The sequence below is a fragment of the Cricetulus griseus genome, assembly GCF_003668045.3.
Source record: "Cricetulus griseus strain 17A/GY chromosome 1 unlocalized genomic scaffold, alternate assembly CriGri-PICRH-1.0 chr1_1, whole genome shotgun sequence".
NCBI classification, from domain to species: Eukaryota; Metazoa; Chordata; class Mammalia; order Rodentia; family Cricetidae; genus Cricetulus; species Cricetulus griseus.
The window spans coordinates 100240819-100259438 of NW_023276807.1; the positions used below are offsets into that span (position 1 = coordinate 100240819).

General features: G+C 43.4%; 1 protein-coding gene across 3 annotated transcripts in view; it reads right to left on the reverse strand.

Annotated features, from left to right (window-relative positions):
• The window catches only part of Ascc2 (activating signal cointegrator 1 complex subunit 2), a 46577-nt gene that overhangs the window by 20687 nt on the left and 7270 nt on the right, over window positions 1-18620 (reverse strand). For all 3 annotated transcript variants that reach the window (XR_003479508.2, XM_027387337.2, XM_027387336.2), the window contains exons 3-8: window positions 16882-17040; window positions 16383-16553; window positions 14844-14973; window positions 7122-7189; window positions 4812-4922; window positions 3634-3746 (exon numbers count right to left, since the gene is read on the reverse strand). Coding sequence is in view for 2 of the 3 variants with exons in the window: in XM_027387337.2 (XP_027243138.1) it covers window positions 3634-3746; window positions 4812-4922; window positions 7122-7189; window positions 14844-14973; window positions 16383-16553; window positions 16882-17040 (752 nt within the window). In the remaining variant the exon portion in view is untranslated. The remainder of the gene's footprint in view (window positions 1-3633; window positions 3747-4811; window positions 4923-7121; window positions 7190-14843; window positions 14974-16382; window positions 16554-16881; window positions 17041-18620) is intronic.

The window sequence follows — 18620 nt, forward strand, 5'->3', positions numbered from 1 at the left end:
GAGGCAGGAAGATGGGTTGAGCCCAGAAATTTTAGACTAGTAACTGGTGAACAACTCAGGGAAGCAGCTGTCCTTTTCCTCCTACATCTCTTCCTCTCCCTGCCCTCAAACCCTGCACCATTCCAGGCCTACCTCCCCACTGAGTACTTCCTGGCTCTACTTAACAACAGGATTCGTCCTTGGAGGGGCCAGATTTCCTGCATACTGAGCATGCTGCTGCTTTTCTATGGTGTAATTCTTTCTCCAAACATCCTGTGTCCCAGAGTCAGAGATGCACTTCAGTGCCTAGTGTAGTGCTGACAGCGCCTGCAGGTGCTCTGTAAGCATGTGCCCATCCTCTGGCTGGCTCTCTGCAATGTCTCTCTCACCACTGCACGTGGCAGAAATAGCTAAGCCAAAAGAACAGGCCCTACTAGACACAGCATCAGCAGAGGCCAGAGAGGGCAGTTTGGCCCAAGCTGATTCAACACTTGCCAGGCTGTGTTGTTGGTGGGTAAACCGGAACAACCCCCATGGAAGGTGATTTGGCAAGATATGTGAGAATTAAAGATGCACATACCATCTGTCCCTGAATTTCTACTTCTAGGAATTAATCCTCAATATGCTTGCAAAGGTACAAAGTGATGTGTGTACAATGTTATTTATTTTGAAATAGCAAATAACTGAAAAAAGCCACACACAAAAAAAATCTGTCTCTAGTGTCCAGTATGCCAGATGCACAGTACTGCCCAGTCACTCTGAAGACCTGAGCCATCTCCCCCAGCCCCAGCTTTCAATGTTTAAAAGGGGAGATGATGCTGAGAGTAGGAAGATGGGTTGAGCCCAGAAATTTTAGACTAGTAATTGGTGAACAACTCAGTGACAGAGTTCCTACTGAGCATTTATAAAGCCCTGGGGGCACAGGAACGTATAATGTGCATATTTTCATACACTACATATCTCTGGAGAATCCCACCCAAACTATGACAGTGTTGACATGTGAGGAAAAGAACTATAAAGAGGGGGCAGGAGACAGTTCACCATATATTTTACATTTTTAAAAAGTTATTTGTGGCTGGGCAGTGGTGGCACACATCTTTAATCCCAGTACTTGGGAGGCAGAGGCAGGCGATCTCTGTTGAGTTCAAGACCAGCCTGGACTACAAGAGCTAGTTCCAGAATAGCCTCCAAAAGCCACAGAGAAATCCTGTCTCAAAAAACCTAAAAAACAAAAACAAACAAACAAACAAACAAACAATAAAAAGTTATTTGTGTGTGTGTTGTCTCTGTGTGTGTCACATGTGTGAGAGTGGCCACAGAGGCCAGAAGCTAGTGTTATAGGCAGTTGTGAACCTCAGACATGGGTGCTGGGAAATTAACTCTCTCCTTTGGAAGTAAGAACCTGCTCTTAATTGCTGAGCCATCTCTCCAGTTGCTATTTTACACTTTTTGAGGTCTGTCAAAGTGAAAGTACTACTGACTCATGACTCAAGAGGGTAAGCTGCATACTGGATGAGTGGATGGGAGAGGAGAGTGGAGGAAGCTGTTCTGAGAGGGCCACGTGAAACAGCTCTTTGGGTATGTGTGACCCCTAACCCAGAGCTGTGGGAACTGTGGAACTGTGGAACTGGGGTTGTATATGTGTGTGGGTGTAGCTAGCTAGCAAAGGATTTTCTAGCTTTCAGCACAGGCTGGGCCAGCTGCAGGTTAAATGTGAGTCAAAGGCAGAGTCACTTCCAAAGTGCAATCCTTTCTTCCCCATACTCCAAGATGAGTGAGGACTCTTCTGCTTCCATGTCTCTTACAGGAAAAAAATCTGCTCTCCCAAAGCTTCCTCCCTCAAAGGCCATCTGTGCTTACCAGGATAGATGCTTGGACAAAATGAGAAAAATGCAAACAGGCAGAGTATAAAATGCCAAAAGCAGTGTAATTCCTAAGAGTGAGTTCAGTTTCTGGCTTTCTATCTTTTCTACATTTCCACATGCTCTTTTATCATACTGAAATACCTTTCCTCCCTAAAGTGGACAGCTACAGTCCTATCCCAAGCCCTTTCTTCTCTGGAGAATATTGGTTGGCACTTTATTCTAATGATCCCTGTGAAACTGATCAACTCTAATGTCTGACTCTCACAAACAGAGGAGACCAAAGAGGAGTCAGAGAACCAGCTGCCATCTCTGGCACATGTCAGAGCTAGATAAATGTTTTGTTGAATGGGTGAGTAAATGACAGAATGGACAGATAGATGGGTGGGCAAATGGGATTGGGCAGCTCCCAGAAGCTGCTGCAAATAGTTTGGAGAGATGCCTGGCAAGAGCAACAGTTACAGGCCACTGGGAATGGGCCAGTACTTTTTGTTGCCAGGCAATGAGCAGGCTGCTGGTCCTTTCACACCAGCCTGGGAATGCCCAAGCCCATGCTCCCCACCTTCTCACTGCACAGAAAGATCTCATGGTGTTAACTGGGCAGTCTCCCTCTTTGCCATAAGTTCCTCTGAGTTCTCCATTTTAGCCCAAGCTTCGTAAGGACTCTCCAATGGTTTCCACTACCTACAGAATAAAGACCCCACTCCTGCCAGGGTTTTACCACTCTTCACACTCTGGCATCAAACAGTGGACCTCTCATTTTTTTATTGTCAACTCCTTTCCCTGTTGTCCTGGTTTTTTGTTGATGTTGTTTTTGAGACAGGGTCTTTTTATGTAGCCTTGGAGGTCCTGGATCTCGCTATGTAAACCAGACTGGTCTTGAACTCACAGAGATCCGCCTGCCTCTGCCTCCCAAGTTCTGGGACTAAAGGCATGTGCCACCACACCTGGTGGATAGTCTGGGCTTTTTGTACATTTCACATCTGCTCCAACACCCTTCATGTCACCATAACCTTTCTATCTAGAACATCCTGATCCCTTTTCTTCTCCTTAGATTATGAGACTGCATCTAGTTATGCTGACTACGCTAGCCTCAAATCCTGGAGCTTGAGTGGCTCTCTTGCCTTAACCTCCTGAGGAGCTGGGATGAAGGAACAGCCAGCCTGTCCAGCTTTTTGCTCAGTATTCAAGGCTGTTTTTAGGAATCTTTTTTTTTTTTTTTTTTTTTTTTTTTTGGTTTTTGAGACAGGGTTTCTCTGTGTAGCTTTGGAGCCTATCCTGGCACTTGCTCTGGAGACCAGGCTGGCCTCCAACTCACTGAGATCCACCTGCCTCTGCCTCCCGAGTGCTGGGATTAAAGGCGTGTGCCACCAATGCCCAGCTAAAGCTGTCATTTTCTTTATGTGGGTTTTTTCCCCCTCCCTTGTTTTATTCTTAACCAAAATTGGGAGAGCTCTTCTCAGCATGAGTTTTATATGTGCTCTTCATTGTGTGTCTCCAGGCTGGAAGATAGACTGGTATATTCTTTTAATGATTTATTTATTTTAATTTTATGTGCACTGGTGCTTTACCTTAACTGTGTGAGGGTGTCAGATCCTCTGGAGTTGGAGTTAATAGACAGCTGTTAACAGGGCTGGGAATTGAACCCAGGTCTTCTGTTACAGTAGCCAGTGCTCTTAACCACTGGGCCATCTCTGTCCCTGGACTGGTATATTCTAAGGACCAAGTCAATATGTGTCTGTGTGATGCATGGACCAGACCCCTACTTTAACAGGCAGAAGTCCCAATGTACCTGTAACAAAAGTCATGTTTCTGGAAGGTTTGGCAGGCCAAAGGGAAGATATCCAAAAAGGCCCAGAGTGTGGTGCAGGTATCACATAGGTAGAGGACAATGTCCTTTAATTCCTGTTGTCAAGAAAAGACACGGTATTATTTTTAAGTTCTGCAGAGGGCCTGAAAATCATAACTGACAAAGTCAGAGTCCACAGCAGGCAGGAACAGGGAAGTGGAGGCTCCTAAGACAGCCTGAACGGTTCACCTCTCGGAGGGCAACCTGGGCCATGTAATCATCTTGTCTTAGAGTCTGCCACTGAAGCTTAGTGGCCTACACTCAATGATGGCTAAGGTCACCCGTAATTCTGACATAGCCTCTCTTCTATGCTGAAGGAAAATGAACACTGAATCTGAATACTGTGCTGAGAGAGATAGCCCGCCCAGCCTGGAGAGACGGGAGCAGCAAGCCCACCCTTTGCTCGAACTTTGAACAGGGTACATAGAACACAGGGTGTTTCCTCATCTGCCCTGATGATTCTCATGAAACTTGAAGGAGTGGGCTGGGTGGCTTCATGTTACAGATAAGGAAACTGAGGCTTGGAGTGCTAAGATGCTCAGGGTGCTCCCACAGCTTCTGGCCTGTACTCCTCTGAAACACTTGCTCAATGGATATTTTCCCACCAGATGGCAAATATCAAGAAGGGAGTTCACAGCTGCCACATCCCAGCTGTCTGTAGAGCTTAGCATAGCACCCAGGCTCCTTAAAGTTCTTTTGGTTATGTCACCCTTATTAACGTTCTAAGCACTGTGGGATGGGAACCATGTCTGCTTCTGTTTTCTGCTTTATCCCTAGGGTCAGCATAGGACCTGCACATAATCCTTCAGTATAGACTCAAGGGATCAATGACTGGCTCAAGGAGTGGGCCTGCTGAGCAAAACTAAGTAAGGAGCAGACCCTGTTCTCAAATCCTAGTTCCTTGTTCCCTCTGGTACTCCACAAAGGTTTCCCAGGGAGGACAAAGCCCTCGGAAAAGTCTAACCCAGAGGGCAGGTAGAAACATGGGTTACATCAAACGAAGAGGTCAAAGGCAGAGGAAGAAACGACTGTGTCCTGCAGCATTGGCAATCTTCTCAGTCCTAGGGTAGCCAGGATTAAGGATCCCAGCCAGAAGAAGCTGGGCTGAGGGGCAACCTTACCAAGAGAGGCATGTCACTGGGTGTCAACCGACCCTTCTCCCCAAGTTTCTGGGGTGTGGTGCTGGTCCCATCCCCTTGCAAGCCACAGTGCTGTAGGATATTGCTGAAGACCTAAGAAAGGCAAAAAGGGCTCTCTTCCACATCCTGAACAAGCACCTAGGATCCCTATCCCACAACTAGGGACAGGAGACCCAAGAACTGACTTGGAACCTAGGGACAGGCTATCCAATGTGGGATGGTGAATAGGATTAAATGTAACCCTTGTAGGCCTGATAGTGTGCAGGCCAAGTACATGGAAGACCCTGAGTTCCAGGCCAAGTGTGGTATTGCACACCTTTAATCCCAACTCTCAAAAGACAGAGATAGGTGGATCTCTGTGAGTTCAAAGCCAGCCTGGTTTACATAGCCAGTTCTAGGTCAGCCAAGGCTACATAGTGAGTCCCTGCCTCAACACCCCCCCCCCCCCGTAAAAAAAAAAACAAGACCCTGAGTTCCAACTTTAGTAACCACACATACAGCATGCATACAATATAAAGCCCCAAGAATTCTGCATCTATGACTTGACCTGATATACTCAACAATATATAATAATACCTGAGAATTACCTTCAACAACATTTAAGAAATGTTTAGGCTCTTTTGTAGATAAGTACTTACAGGATGATTTTATACATATGTGTATGTGTATATTTTGTTTGTTGTTTTGAATAGGGTCTCATATAGGCCAGGATGCCTTTGATCTCATTATGCAGATAAGAATGAAGATCTTGAACCCCTAATCCTCCTGTTTCTAATTCCCAAGTCCAGGGATTACAGACAAATTACCAGAGAGTTGAAAACTTAACCAGTCTCAAAATCAAGCAAGACTGAATTGGTAGTATTGTCTATCTGTCTTTCTTCCTTTCCTTCCTTCTTTCTTTCTTCCTTATTTATTTGTGTGTGGGGGGCATGTGTGTGAGGGGACAACTGTGGGAACCTGTTATCTCCTTCCACTATGTAGGTTCTGGGGATCAAAATAAGGTCCTCAGGCTTAGTGGTAGGCACCTTTATCTACTAAGCCATCTTTCTAGGGCATATTATCTTTATTATTTTTTAATATTTTATTTATTATTATGTATACAGTCTTCTGCCTGCATGCCAGCAGAGTGCACCAGATCTCATTCAAAGTGGTTGTGAGCCACCATGTGGTTGCCGGGAATTCAACTCAGGACCTCTGCAAGAAGAGTCAGTGCTCTTAACTGCTGAGTCATCTCTCCAGCCCCTGTCTTTATTTTCATGATTAAAACTTTATTTTTGTTTTTTAGGGAGGGTCTTCCTATATAGCCTTAGCTGGCCTGGAATTTACTATGTAGACCAGATTGGTTTCCAACTTACAGGGATCCTCCTGCCTTTGCCTCCTAAGTGCTGCCGTATTATCGTTAAACAGTCTACCATGTAACTACTCCAAAAGTTACTTTAAACAGATGTATGTGTAGGGTTTACAGTGGGCTATGGAGGAATAATAATATTATTTATGATTGTTTACTTTTTGTATTTTTTTGAGACAGGGTCTTACTTACTATATAGCTTAGACAGGCCTCAAACTCAAGACTATTTCCTCTCTTGGAACCCCAAGAGCTGGGATTACAGACATGAGCCACCATGCCCAACTCCTGTCAGTTTTTAAACATTCTTCATAGTTTCTTTTTTAAAAATAATTTATTTATTTTTATTTTATGTACATTGGTGTTTTGTCTGCATGTATGTATAATTATAGATAGTTATAAGCTGCCATGTGGGTGCTGGGAATTGAACCCAGGTCCTCTGGAAGAAAAGTCAGTGCTCTTAACTGCTGAGTCATCTCTTCAGTCCTCATATTTTCTACAATACAAATTATTCTTTCATAAACCTTCACAGTTCCTATTTGAGAAATACAGGTATCTGAAAGAAGTAACTTTTAGAGAAACGACACAAAATCCAAATCAAATCCTGTGTGTGAGTGCCAGATAATCTTTAGATTTCAGTCTCCTTCAAGAAGCTCAAGGGGTGAATTACAAGGCATGTAGCCAAGAGTAGGACAAAGAGAAAATCTGGGAGATGAGTTCTCTTTCTCCTCCCTCCTCTTCCTTTCCTTCTCCCCTCTCTCTTACTAAGGATCAAATCTGGGGCTTTGCACATGTTAGGTAAGTGCTCTACCACTGTGCCACATGTCAGGATGTGTCTGGAAAAGAAGTGGAAAGCAAACATTTCTCCAGGTTCTTCAAGAAAAGGCCAAAGACTTGTCTCCCCCTACCCAGCTCACTCTACCCTGGACAGGGATAAGAGACGGTACCTGAAGTATGGTGGGGATGGTTTCATCCAGGTCATTATAATAACTTGGCTGCTGGGTAAATATGTTTCCTAAAAAGAGAAGAGAAAGGAAGAAGAGGGGAGAGGTCAGGATGGATGGAGAGGACATATCACATTTGATTATCAGCATGCTCTGTGACCGTTCTCCCTTTCCTTAAGCCTGTCTGTGGAGAGGATCTAGGATGAGTCTTGTCTCAGGCCCAGCTGGCACTGAGCTTTGTTTGTCCTCATTGAGAACCCTCCCAGGGCTGAGAAAGGAAGTTATTCAGTACAATCTAACTTTTTAAGTTCCTCCGAATTATGTAAATCAAAGAGAAGCCCTGGTCAAACCAGCTAGTCCTGATGTCACTAGGGAGTGACCAAACTTGGGCACCATGCCTCCTATGACAGCATTGTGGAACTGGGAGTTGAATTATCCAGGAAAATTGGGAACTATAATTCCTTTATTCAACAAACCTACAATAACTCAGGAGTCTTGCCAAGTTACACCTCAAAAAGTGTGAGGAGATGCCAGGGTGAAATGTCTGGAAGTCTTTGAACATACTACCATCTCAATCCACCTTCCTGCAAACAGAAGGCAGGAGCAATACACAGAGATGAACTGGCACACATCTGTAGTTGTTTTGTTCAGATGGAGCCCATCTCCGATGTTTACTACTCTCTCTCTGCTGCTGCATGGCGTGCTTAGAGCATATGGTAGCTGGGACAGAACCCAGTGTTTCTCTGTCCAAATGTTGAGGACGGAAGGCAAAGAATCATAGCTAGGGACATCATGATGAGAAATGCCAATGCCCTCAGATGCCTCATCTCACTATAATTTTTGCCTCTCTGGCTGGTAGTCAGCTTTGAGCCCCCCTGCTTTGGTGGAGGTCTAGTTTTGTTGTTGTTTTGAGACAGAGTTTCTCTGTGTAACATCAATAGCTGTCCTGGAACTCGTTCTGTAAACCAAATTGGCCTCAAACTCGAAGATTCACCTGCCTCTGCATCCTGAGTGTTGGGATTAAAGGTGTGTGCCACCACCATTCAGCAGACGTCTGGTTTTTATGTAAGTGCCAGACAATGTTTAGATTTTCGTACTGTTTGAGAAGGGTAAAGGGTGAATTCAAAGGGTATGGCCAAGAGTAGGACAAAGAAACTATATGGGGAGAAAGAAGTTTTTCTCTCTGCCTCTGTTTTTCTCCTGTACTGTGTACAAGGGCCAGAGCATACAATCTAGACTACTCTGCAGCCCTAGTCCAATTCCAGGGTATCTAAACATGAAGAAAATCAAATGCCAGGTGAGGCTAACGAGTAAGCAAGTAACTGGGCTTTTAATCAGCACAGTACAGGATGGCATTTACTCCTTGATTCCAAAAAGCTGTTTTTCTAGCTCAGCCTCCTTAGCTCAGGGCTCCTACCTCCCATAGGTGCTGACCCTGTAATCTATGAAGGTGTGCCTGGATCATCTCTACACTCTCCTCCTCCACATTGCAAGGAATATCTGAGCCAGCCCCTCGGTCAACCTTTGCTCCTGTTCCTCTTGTCCTGATCCTTCACGGCAAAACTAAACTCCCATGATACAAAAATCCCCGAGAAATCTAGCCCCTGCTGGCATCCTAGGTCACCCTGCTTCCAATCCCTGCAATGGAGCCCTCCTTTGAACCATCCTTAACCTCAGACAAGCCCTATCTCTTCCTTCTGCCTGAAATGACCTCCCAGAGCTCCACCGTAAGACATGTGTCACCTTCTCAGATAGTACTCTGACACAGGCACTTCCAGAGGCATGGTATATTCCTCTTACCACCCTGACCACCCAGAATATTCCCTCACTGCTTGCCAGAAAAATAGTTGGTTTTTTTTTTTTTTTTTTTTGGCATGCATCAAGATAACTCAAATTTCATCTTTTTTTTTTTTTTCTTTTTTCTTTTTTTGAGACAGGGTTTCTCTGTATAACAGTCCTGGATGTCCTGAAACTCTCTTTGTAGACCAGAGTGGCCTCAAACTCAGAGATCCACCTGCCTCAGCTTCCTGAGTGATAGGATTAAAGGCATGAACCACTAAACCTGGAAATGTAGCTCACATTTCACAATCTATTCTTGAGGTCTTCAGAATCTATTTTCTTCTATATATGATTCCAACAACAACGAAGATCTCCTTTGCTTTTGATTTAAAAAAAAAGCAAAACAACAGCAACAACACAAACCCTAACAAAACACAAAGCCCCCCAAAACCAAAACCAAGCCTAAAATAGGCCCAGAAAAATGGCTTCACAGTTAAGAGCACTTGCTGCTCTTGCAGAAGATTCAGGTTCAGTTCCCAGGATCTAAATGGTGGCTCAAAACCATCTGTAACTCTAGTTCCAGGGGACCAGATGCCCTCTTCTTGCCTCCATGGCACAGAGTGTACATATATATGTGGAGGCAAAACACCTATACATATAAAACAAAAATAAATATGTATCTTGGGGCTGGAGTGATGGTTCATTGGTTAAGAGCACTGGTTGTTCTTCCAGAGGGCTCAGGACCATAGGGTGTAACTCCAGTGCTAGGGGATCTAATGCCCCCTTCTGGACTTTGCAAACACTGCATACACATGAATACACATAAACGCAGGCAAAGCACCCATACATAGAAAAAAAATAAATAAGATAAACCAATTTGTCTTAAGAAAACTACAAAGGTAAGGAACAAGCAGTGGTGTCCTCTGAGCTCCCTCTTCTTTCCAGACAAGCCCGAGGTGAGCAGAAGACACTGTCGCAAAGATCACTAACCTATGAAGGAGCAATGACCTCATTGTTTCCTGATGTGCCCAATAAAAACTAACTGATGAGCCCTGCTTTCAAAAGCTGATAGCTGATACCCAATGCCACCCTTGCCAGTTTATCAAGAAGGCTAGAGTAAGGTTTGTGCTTATACCCATAGGGTAGCCTACCCTCTCTCATCTTTTCTTCCTCATCAGTCGTCTTACAAGCAATGCTTTGCCCAAGAGACTTTGTGTATTGGAAGTGGAGGCTGCCCTTGGGTCTTCTACTTAAGGATTAAACAGAGAGCTGATCTGAGGTGGGGGGGTGTGCTCCTTCTCTACATATGCCACCACACTCATGAATGTGTGCACCCTTGCTCGCACGCACACACACACACACACACACACACACACACACAGAGCTCCAGATGCCTGGTCTGCACCTTTTTTGAATCAACCACCTTCTAGGAGCCAAAAATGAGGCTCTCCTTAATAAGTCGGTTTAGAATCCTCAACCTGGTGGTTTAAAAGTACATGGAGCCAGACACAGTGGTGTACATCTAATACCCCAGCATTTGGGAAGCAGAGGCAGGAAGAACATGTCTTCAAGGCCAGCCTGGGCTACGTAGCAACTTCCAGGCTGATCTGAGCTACATAGTAAGAAACCTCAAAAAAAAAAAAAAAAAAAAAAAAAAGGTGGCCCACATCTGTAATCTTAGCACTTGTGAGGCAGAGGCAGGTTAGCAGTTCCAGCTTCATATCATTAGTAAAAACAAAACAAAACAAACAAACAAAAAGCCCTTGAGGTGGTGGCACTCAACTTTAATCCCAGCACTAGGGAGTCAGAGGCAGGTAGATCTCAGAGTTCAAGTCCAGTCTGGTCTACAGAATAAGATCCTGGACAGCTAGGACTACACAGAGAAACCCCATCTCTAAAAACCAAAATAGATAAACAAATTAAAATAAAAATAAATAAGGTCATGTTATTCTGGCTAGTTTTATGTCAACTAGACACAAGCTAGAGTAATTTGTAAAGAGAGAACCTCAATTCAGAAAATGCCACCACCAGAGACTGGCCTGCAGCCAAGCTTGTGGGACATTTTCTTAATTGATGACTGATGTAGGAGGGTTCAGACAATTGTAGGTGGTATTATGTGTAGGAAGGTGGTCCTGGATGGTATAAGAAAGCAGGCTGCACAAGCCAATGAGAAGCATTCCTTCATGGCCTCTGCTTCATTTCTGCCTTGAGTTCCTGCCCTCATTCTTCAATGATGCACTGTGGTGTGGAACTGGAAGCTGAATAAACCCTTATCTCCCCAAGTTCCTGTTGGCCATGGTGTTTATCACAGCAATAGAAATCTAACTAAGATAGTCAGCAAGATGGCTCCTTTTATCATGCTTAATAACCTTAGTTTAAGTTTGATCTCCAGGATCCACTTAGTGGATGGATAGAACCTACTGAGACCTAGTCAGGTTAAATAACTTGCCAAATATGTACAACAGTTGTTTCTAACTCACAACCCACACCACTAGATCCTGAAGCCCATTTTCTCCCACACTATTCTCTTGCCCCCCATTTTCTCCAGAACTGTTCAGGTTTCTCTGGGCTCTGCTCTGCATCCCAAATGTCCCTTTCTGTTCCAGTAGTCAACCAGGTGCTCACCTTCACTCCCATGACGATGTGCCTGCTTTTCATTGCCTACTGTTTCCACCTCCCTCACAAGTATTCTTCCCTAACAGACTGACCTCCTGCTCCAAGCTCCTGGAGGCTCCACAGTCTCAACACAGAGCTCACACTTGCCAAGTGCTTGTGTCCTGCCAGACCCAATGTTTTGTATGCTGTTCACTCTTTCCGATTTAATTCCACACCAACCCAAAGGCAGACCATCAGCCTTTCCTTAGTCTAAAATTGAGACTTAGAAAGGCTCACTGACACCGGGCAGTGGTGGCACATGCCTTTATCCCAGCACTCAGGAGGCAGAGGCAGAAGGATCTCTGTGAGTTCGAGACCAGCCTGGTCTACAAGAGCTAGTTCCAGGACAGCCCCCAAAGTCACAGAGAAACCCTCAAAAATAAAAAAAGAAAAGAAAAGAAAAGAAAAGAAAAGAAAAGAAAAGAAAAGAAAGGCTCACTGACTTGGTGAAGCTGAATGGAGCCTTTCCAGTGACTCTCCCTAGCTCCTGATACTGCTCTCTTGTAACCTTCCACTCTAACCAAACTGGCCTGGTAACTATTTCCCTAACTTACTATGTTTTCTGTTGCTTATTCACCCCATCCTCTAAGTCTACAGTGAATTTATGAAAGGTGTCCCTCTTGGAAAATAAACAAGATTAACCCATACTCAAGCAATAATTAGACTCAAACAAGAAACCAGAGAGTGTTTCAATGAAAATGACAGGTGTAAAATTTCACACATAAGGCCAGGTGGTGCTGGCACACGCCTTTAATCCCAGCACTTGGGAGACAGAGGCAGGTGGATCTCTGAGTTTGAGGCCAGGACAGCTAGGACTGTTACATAGAGAAACCCTGTCTCAAAAAAAAAAAATCACATATATTATGATCTAATATATTAAAAATATATAGAGAAATGACCCAAAGTAAATAAACCATAGACTCTTGTAAATATCTACTAACGGTTTTCTTAGTTTATTCTTTATCTGTAGGATGTGGATGTAGCCTACTCCTGAGTGCTGGGATTAAAAGTGTATGCCACTCACTTGAGAGGCAGAGGCCAGTCTGATCCACATAGCAAGTTCTAGCTAGCCAGAGCTACATAGTGAGACCCTGTCTCATAAAAACAAGAATAAAAACAAAACAAAACAAAAAAAGAGTGTTTGCCTAGCCAGATCTCTGAGTTTGAGGCTAGCCTGGTCCACAGAGTGAGTTCCAGGACAGCCAAGACTACACAGAGAAATCCTGTCTCAAAAAACAAAAACAAGTGCTGGAGAGATGGCTCAGAGGTTAAGAGACTGACTGTTCTTCCAGAGGTCCTGAGTTCAATTCCCAGCAACTATATGGTGGCTCACAACCATCTGTAATGAGACCTGGTGCCCCCTTCTGGCCAGCAGGCGTACATGTAGGCAGGACACTGTATACATAATAAATAAATCTTTAAACACAAAAACAAAACACTTACATATTTATAAAAAGTTATTTGTAAAATTTAAATTTTCATATGTAACTTTATATATACAAGTATTTGTATTTGGGTTTTTTTGGTTTTTCAAGACAGGGTTTCTCTGTGGCTTTGGAGGCTGTCCTGGAACTAGCTCTTGTAGACCAGGCTGATCTCGAACTCACAGAGATCCACCTGCCTTTGCCTCCCAAGTGCTGGGATTAAAGGTGTGTGCCACCACCGCCCGGCTGTATTTGTTTTATATACTCATAAAATTATATATAAAGTTTGCAGCTTTATACATATAACTATATGTATGCATATATGCATGTAAACTTTGTTAGGAGGGGGAAAAAGGGAAGAAAGAGAGGGAGAACTATCCCAAGGGATTTTTTTTTTAATTAATCAATTTATTTATTAATTTATTCTTAGTTTTTTTGAGACAGGGTTTCTCTGTGTAACCCTGGCTGTTCTGGAACTTGCTCTGTAGACCAGGCTGGCTTCGAACTCAAAAAATATCTGCCTGCCTTTGCCTCCCGCGTGCTGGGTTTAAAGGCGTGTGCCACCACTCCCACCACCACCTAGCTTTTTTTTTTTTTTTTTTTTTTTTTTTTTTTTTTTTTTTTTTTCGAGACAGGGTTTCTCTGTGTAACTTTGTAGACCAGGCTGGCCTTGAACTCACAGAGATCCGCCTGCCTCTACCTCCCAAGTGCTGGGACTAAAGGCATATGCCACCACCGAATGGCTGGGGTTTTTTTTTGTTTTTAAAGCCAGGATTCACTATATAGTCTATGCTAGACTTGAATCCATGAGGCTCTTACCTCAGGCTCCCCAAGTGCTACCCAGTTTTGCAATCAGATTTTTAGAAGACTATGCTTTACAGTCTGAGGATGAGGAAGGCTGGCAGGAGTGCTCAAACGAACTAAGACATACCCTCTGCAGCAACCCCTACCACTTGCATTTCTGAGTGAACCTATAGCCCACTTCTGTGTTAGGAAATCCAACTTAGTGTTACTCTTTTCACAATCATAGAGTCTCCAAACCATGTCCCCATCTACTCTCAGCAATCCTGCATACACCTGCTATTTTGGAGGCAGCCTCATTATCCCTAAAGCAGGAAGCAAAAAGAGCAAGAGTTCCAGGGTCACTTCTTTAAAGCTCATAAGTTCCTGCCTAGCTACTTGTTTACTACAGATTTTCAGGCAAGTCCCTTACAGTTCAGCCTCAGTCTTTTCATCTATAAATGGGGACAATGACAACACTGATCTCAGACAGCTCCTGTGTACATCCAGTGGAGATAACAAATAGGACACACATGTCATGACAGAGCCCAGGCCACATTCCAATGAAGGCTAATGTCGTTGCAATCTGACTTTCATTGCCAAGGCAAATTTCTCATTCCTACCACTGACTGACACCTGTCCTAACACTAAGAAATCCCGACAAACTGTTTTGGCTGTTGCTTTGACATAGTCCCTGTTTAATAGCCAGCATGGCATGTAGCCCAAGCTGACCTCAAACTCACAACCCTCTTGCCTCCACCTCCTGAGTGCTGGGATTGTGGTTATGCACCACCCAGCAAGACTTGAAGGTTCTTGAGGCAATGCTTGGTATACTGTTTTAATTTTCTTTCAACTCCCCAGTCACTTATTTCAGAGTTGACATATCTATGTGCGTATTACACACACACACACACACACACACACACACACACCTATTATACATATTATATTTTATATATATATTACATCTGTATCCCAGTACCACCTGCCTCTAATACTCCTGTCCTATCTAAGCACAAGCATTTGTGACCTCTGGTTTGGCATGTGGGCCATCCCTGTACACCCCCAGGTCCTACAATCTACGTACCTATCATTTTCTGGAGCAGTGGTGAATTGCCTTTTCCAAAGAGCACACAGAGGTCCAGGATCTTTGGGATGTCAAAGAGGAAGTTATTGTAGAGGATTTCTCCAAATACAGATGGAGAAATGAAGTGATCCTAAGGGGAAAGTACAGATGAAGGCTGAGTGTGCAGATACTACAATAGCAAACGATTAAGAAACCACCTTGATGCTCATCAGCTGGGGACAGGCTAATCAATGTTCGCATGCCTATACTGTACATATGTCTGAGCTTTATGAAAAGACTGAGAATTGTAGTGGTTCTGCATTTTCATGTAAAAGAAACCAGAAATACCATGAAAGAGTCAGCAGGGGCCTGTTTTTAAGTATTTATGGGCAAATCAGCCAGTGTCTGTGGTTACATAAAAACAGTTCAACAAAATAAGCAAACTCAAGAGAGATTAAACAAGATAAACAAACATTGGTAAGTACACAAGTGGTGTGAAGAGGACATGGATTGATTCATTGTTCTGTACGCATGAACAGTATATGCATATATTTGAAATTTAATTATAATGAAAATGTAGCTTAAAAATTAACATCCATTGCATTTGTTGGTGAATGCTTGTAAAAATCAGTATTCAGAGCCGGGTACTGCACGCCTTTAATCCCAGCATTCAGGAGGCAGAGGCAGTAGTTCGAGGTCACCCTGGTCTACAGGGTAAGTTCCAGGACAGCCAGGTCTACACAGAGAAATCCTGTCTCAAAAAACCAAAATAATAATGTTTATAATAATAAAATAATGGACTTAAACATGAAGAAATCTGCCTGCCTCTGCTTCCTGAGTTATTGGGATTAAAGGTATGTGCCACTATTCCTCACAAAACAAATATTTAAAAAGATTTTTTTAGATTCCATGAAGGACCATGCACATCAACAGTAGTGACTTTGAAGGCTGGTGAGATGGCTCAGTATGTAAAGGTACTTGCCAACAATTCTGATGACCTGAGTCACATATGCATATACATACATAGAGAACTATACACATATATAAATTAATTAAAAATAAAATAAATATTTTAAAAAGTAAACATGTGAGGGCTAGAGAGATGGCTCAGTAGTTAAGAGCACTCAACTGTTCTTTCAGACGTTCTGAGTTCAATTCCTAGCAACCACATGGTGGTTCAAAACCATCTACAATGGGATCAGATTTCTTCTTCTGGTATTCAAGAAAACAAAGCACTCACATACATAAAATACATGAATAAACAATTCTTTTTTTAAAAGTACAGTATGAATGAGTTCTTCAAAAAGTCAGAATCAATGTCATTACCTTCTGTCACATGAATAAGGGCAGTGTCAACTGTGACAAGGACCTGGGGTTCCTGCTGATGAAAACACTGACTGTACTGTGGATAGGCTGGTAGGTTAGAGAAGGGGAATAAGAGGGAATAAAGAGGGCGACAAAGAGGAAAGTGGACACTCTCAGATCCTTCTTTCCCCTGGTTAGAGCCTGGCAGAGGTGTTGGGTTTCAAGGGGAGACTTGTCAGGGGATCAGAAGCTTACTTTGGATTCCTTATGAGTGGACATTCGAAGGAAGGTGAGGAAAATGCTTCGGTGTAGGTGCTTCTGCATGTCAGCAACCTCAGGGGTCGGGGCCACCCACTCATCAAACTTTCGGGGTACATAGCGTAGGTAGGAGTCCAGGCACTTCTGCAGAGTCTCATCAAAAACAACCTATGCCAGGAGAGAGGAAAGCAAGGACTGATTCCTTAGGTAGACTGAACAGGTGCACAAGGCCCATCAGCTTCGATAAATTGCAAACACTCCAACCCAAGGGACCAAGAAGGTATGAATGAGCCCAGGGTGACACACAAGTTTCTTTAAATGACAGTGTGTAAACACCCGGAAGGTTGCAATATGAGACAGCAATCCAAACCACTATTTGCTGTTAAAGATCCAAGGAAAGTAGACAAAAAAGCAACTCCTAGGGGAGAGAAAAACAGCAACCAACCAAGGACATGTCATATGCTTTGTCTTAGTGTTAATTTTGATAGAATGTTACCTGGCACCAGAATTTATCGTGAGGCAAGGCCAGGAGCCAGTCGAGGTCATTGGCTATGAAGGTGGCGCGTTCCAGGTACTCCTCCACTAGGGCGGGAATGTTGTCTTTAGGGGGCGGTTTGTATAACACAAAATACCGGTCTGCCTTCTGCTCGGGGTGCTACGGATCCAAAAACCACGTGTTAACGTGGCAGAGGTTAGTCAGCGAGGGCCCCTTTGCCAACCCACAGCAATGACAGTACTTGGCTGTTCCAACCAGAGACCCTCCAAGGAGCTTTTAAGTATAAAGAACCCAGTGTGTCTAACAAAGGTGCTATGGTTGCACCCAGGGAGCGCAGGTGGTTGTTAAAAAACATGTTTTTGGAGAATTTTTAGAAGAGAAAAAGACACAAAACTCTAATATAACCAGGTTTGGAATGTTTTTTAAAGTCTCTATATTTGCATATTGATACAGTTTTTTAAAAAAAGAAGTAAAGGGGTGGGGGTTGGAAAGATGGCTCAGTGGTTAAGAGCAATGGCTGCTTTTCCAGAGAACCTAGGATCTATTCCCAGCACCCACATGGCAGCTCACAACTGTCTGTCACTACAGTTACAGTCTGGCATCCTCAAACAGACATACATGCAAGCAAAACACCAATGCACATAAAATAAAAATAAATTATTAAAAAAAAAGGTGGGGGGACAGTCCCCAAAATTTACACTGGCTATCTTGGGGCTAGAGAATTATGGCTTCAGCATATTTTTCAGTATTTTTTCTTGAGACAAGGGCTCACTATGTAGACTAGCTGGCCTCAAACTTAAGAGATCTGCCTGTTTCTGCCTCCCAAATACTGGAATAAAGGTGTAACTCCTATGTTTGACCTTATTTTTCCATTTAAAAAAAGTGAACATGTATTTTTTAAATTAATATTTAATTATCCAAGTTACAGATAAACATCTTTTTTTTTTTACTATGTGAACTGAGTGTATAGCTCAGGGGCAGAATGTATTTGTGAGGTCCTGGGCTCAATCCCCAGCATGGTGGGGGGTGGGGAGGGAGAAAAGAAAAGGTGAGAAGGAGGGAAAGGAGAGAGAGAAGGGAGAGGGGAAGCACATTCCTAGTCTCCATGAGCTCCCAGGGAAAACCACTGACCATTCATCGTCCTAGTTACCTTTCTAGGTTTTTACATTTGAATATAGCGTATGCATATAAATTGTTTGTTTTTCCTTTCTGATATAAACAGCATTATACTCTATATATCATTATTTCCTTTTACATAACTAGAAACAAAACAAAAAACCTCTACCATTTTTTTTTTAAAAAGATTCTAATCAAGTAGCTGCAGATCTCAGCTTAGAGTCACAAGTTCTCTCTCCCAGCCCTAACCATGCCATGAACAAAACCCACTTTGTTCACCATAATGAAGAGTGGATGGGCTCAGTGGCTCAGTTTTCATCCCAGTCTACGTGAGAGCTGAGAGCGGCTTTCTTGGGGAAGTTGTAATAGGAGGAGGGCCAGGCCTCAGCTGTTATCAAGCAAAGCCTCCCCCTTCCAGAGCCAACTCTAGAACAATCAAGACTGATGGGTCAGTTTCCTTAAGAACTTTGTCGGCCTTTGCAGGAGTATGCAGGCTCCATAAGGATCCATTGCAGTCATTTAGCATACAGATCTGTAGAACCCTCTTCCCTTTAAATCCCATTTATATAGTGGTGGCATTCAACCACTAATCTGTTGAAAAGAGAGCTTATCTCCTTGCATTC